This window comes from Aphanomyces astaci (assembly GCF_000520075.1).
Source record: "Aphanomyces astaci strain APO3 unplaced genomic scaffold supercont1.185, whole genome shotgun sequence".
NCBI classification, from domain to species: Eukaryota; Oomycota; class Saprolegniomycetes; order Saprolegniales; family Verrucalvaceae; genus Aphanomyces; species Aphanomyces astaci.
The window spans coordinates 28,325-31,438 of NW_009798448.1; the positions used below are offsets into that span (position 1 = coordinate 28,325).

The window sequence follows — 3,114 nt, forward strand, 5'->3', positions numbered from 1 at the left end:
ATACGGGCTCAACCTGCCCAGCCTCCCCTGGATGCCCCGGGTGTACGGGCTAGGCAGTCAGCCGGGTTGGGTGGGTTGGGTGGTAATGCTGAGGTTGCCTGCATGTCTCGTTTATTCACATCTTCTGCATCCGAGTCGGCTTCGGTTATCGATGGAAGCGGAGCTGAGCCTTCTTGATTTCCCCTTCGTAGGATGCGCGTAGGTCTCGGATATGAAGGGTGCACGACAGAGGGGGGTTCGTACGCTTGGTTGAAGTGTCTCATTTGGTTTAGCATTCGTTGGATTTTGCAGGACACACTCCCTTCCCACACATCAACTTGCCACTCCTTGTATCGATTGCTCGTTGTGCGAACCATGCGAGAATTCAGTGGTCGTACACCAACCTGGGCCACGGCCCCAATGATAGTCCCAGCCGACAGAGTGAGAAGCCTGTTGCTGATGTTGGTCACTTTGTACGCACAGGGAACGCCATGCGAGTCTGCACACAACGAGGGAACCCACCGTGCTGAACGATCCACCCAGTATTCCACACCACTGACTGGAGCATCGTTAAGTTTAGGGAGGTCCATCGTCATGAATTCACCAGCGCCCAGTTCCATAGTGTACCGAAGTTTGACGTAAGAGAGAAACGAGGTTTCGTACTTGATACCTTCCGTGAGTAGAGGGACGTACTCTCCATCTGGAAGCTGAATTTCTCGATTGCCGGTATCGATGACGAAGCCAGCCTTGGACATGAAATCCATCCCGAGTATCATTTCAAACTCCACCGGCCCGATATCACACACTGCCAAGCTGAAGATGAATACAATGCCGCGCGCGATGGTAAGCTTGATTGTCACCATGCCAAAAGTGCTGACACAATTCGGACCGAGACCATTGATGCCGATTCGTTTGGATGTGTCCACCTTCAAGTTCAAACGTTCTGCCATTCGTCTATGGATAACACTGAGGTTGGCGCCAGTGTCAGCCAGTATGCGGGCAGGTACGTTCATGATTGCGGCATCGAGGAAAGTTTGGTCGCTTCGAGCTCGACCGCTGAGATCCGACTTTCCCCAGAATCCAAGTTGTTCTCCTTCCAACAAGTCGAACTCTTCAGGTAGGGACTTCGTGGAGTTGGTGAAACACACTCGCGGGACAAGAGGTGGGGAATCGTAAGATGTATTGCAAGTTAGAAGTTTCGCACGACAACATGCAGAAAGGTATGGAGAACCAAGATTCACGGCGATTTGGTCGTACTCCAAAGAACAAGTTTGTGAACAAGGCCGTGGGTGCTCTCCTCCGGTCCGTTAAATGCAGTTCGTCGTTTGTGTGGGGTAGCAATGCTGAACGTCGAGAAGCTTTTGCCACGGCCGATCGCTTTGGCCAGCCAAGTCTTTTCGTCACCATCACGTCAAACGTGGATGGCACAACCACTTTGGCAGGCGGCATCCATGTGAAATCGCTGTTTGATGTGGACTACTTCAAGCACACGCCTGACAAAGCAACCATGCAACAACTTGCGATGAACGACAACATGGCGTCCGCAACTCTGTTTGATCGAAGCATCGAGGCGTTCACCAATGTCGTTGCCGGTTTTGACAAGACTACCGGTCGACCAAGAAAGTCTGGCGGACTATTCGGCCATGTCAAGGCGTACTTTGGAATGGTTGAGACCCAAGGTCGAGGGACGCTTCACTTGCACCTTCTTGCTTGGGTTTATGGCGCTCCACGTTCCACGTCCGAGTTAGGCCCGATTGCAGGCAGATCTCAATTATGAAGCGATGGTGCTGAAGTACTCTGAGGGCATTGTGTCCAATTTACTGCTCATTGACCTCCTTCAGACCCCCTGCAAGGCGTGTGAACATGTAGATACCAAGTATGAAGCGCTCGACCCTCCCTCAACAGCCTTCGAAAAACCACGTCGCTCAGAAGGCGCCGTTCCGAAAGAGACCATTATGGCCAAATGTGACATTGCAACGCTATGGTCAGCTCCCAGCACTTGGTTCGGCAAGCCCTCCTGCATTCGAGGCCAACAGTATGGCCTGTGGAGTTGCCCAAGCTTTCTCAGCCTGCAATTGACAAGTAATTGGACGAGGAAGCATCGTTTTTGAAGTCTACAGCTGGAAATAAGTATGACCCCGTGCGAGCACATGACCACATGCGTGCAAGCTTCCAGGCTTTCCTAGCTGGAACTGTCCACATGGAATCCAACGTCGGCTACCAAGAGCTTCTGGCTGGTGCGCGAGCAAGTCTCGAAGAGTCCAACACAGCTTCGAATACGTATGTTGCACCCGACAAAGACCCGTTTTGTTTGGATCCCATCTACCTCGAGCTGTCGAGCATGCAGTTTGCACCAAATGAGACCCATCTACCTGACGAGACGGTCTTGTTTTTCATTGCCACGTTGGCATCAGTGTTGCAAGTGCATTGGTGGTCGCATTGCTCATCGTGCTTCAAACAAAGCCGCAACACAAGAGGTGCGCACTTGTGCCGGTATTTGTTCCCTCGGGCCCGAGTTGAAGTTGGACACATTGGCACGTCTGCAATCGTGCTCGTGAGGAAACTCAGAGAAGAGTACATCAATGGATACAGCGATGTCATCCTTCGTGCGTTCTAGTGCAACCACGACATTCAAATCATGATCGGTGGGGCTGAAATGGCTGAGCGCATCTACTACGCCTACAAGTACACCACCAAAGTCCAGCAGAAGGTTGAATGTCGAACGGCCCTGGCACTCGCTGCTTTTGGCACGCGTATTTAGCGAGAACTATCAGCAGCTGAAGGTGGAGAGGCTCTGTCCGATGAAGTCAAGTGCCGTCGTCGCTTGGCGTCTCACATGTTCAACATGACCAGAAAACAAGAAGTTGCTGGTCCGCTGTGTGCCTTGTACCTGTTGCGCGAGTCGTGTGCTTACACCAGCCACTTTCACAAGAAATTGTCGATCCGACACTTGCTGAAGTTCTTGCACCACCACAGCGACACTCCATTTCAACTTGAAGTGACCACCAATATCAAGAACAGCAATGGATCGTGTTTGCAACTGGAGGAAAGTAACGCTTCTGACATCGAATCCTCCAACGACGGGTCGGAAAGTGTCTCCTCTGACCTGAAAAGTGACGACGAAGAAGATAATTC

At 51.7% G+C, this 3,114-nt stretch overlaps 2 protein-coding genes across 2 annotated transcripts; one reads left to right on the forward strand and one right to left on the reverse strand.

The window, feature by feature from the left end:
• Nucleotides 1–8: 8 nt before the first annotated feature.
• On the reverse strand, nucleotides 9–992 carry H257_18608 (hypothetical protein; the record flags this gene model as incomplete). The annotated part of the gene is made up of 1 exon (XM_009847703.1): nucleotides 9–992. The coding sequence occupies one exon, from the start codon at nucleotides 990–992 to the stop codon at nucleotides 9–11; it is 984 nt and encodes a 327-aa protein (XP_009846005.1).
• A 1,187-nt stretch (nucleotides 993–2,179) lies between these two features.
• H257_18609 (hypothetical protein) lies at nucleotides 2,180–2,596 on the forward strand (the record flags this gene model as incomplete). The annotated part of the gene is made up of 1 exon (XM_009847704.1): nucleotides 2,180–2,596. The coding sequence occupies one exon, from the start codon at nucleotides 2,180–2,182 to the stop codon at nucleotides 2,594–2,596; it is 417 nt and encodes a 138-aa protein (XP_009846006.1).
• Between the last annotated feature and the right edge of the window lie 518 nt (nucleotides 2,597–3,114).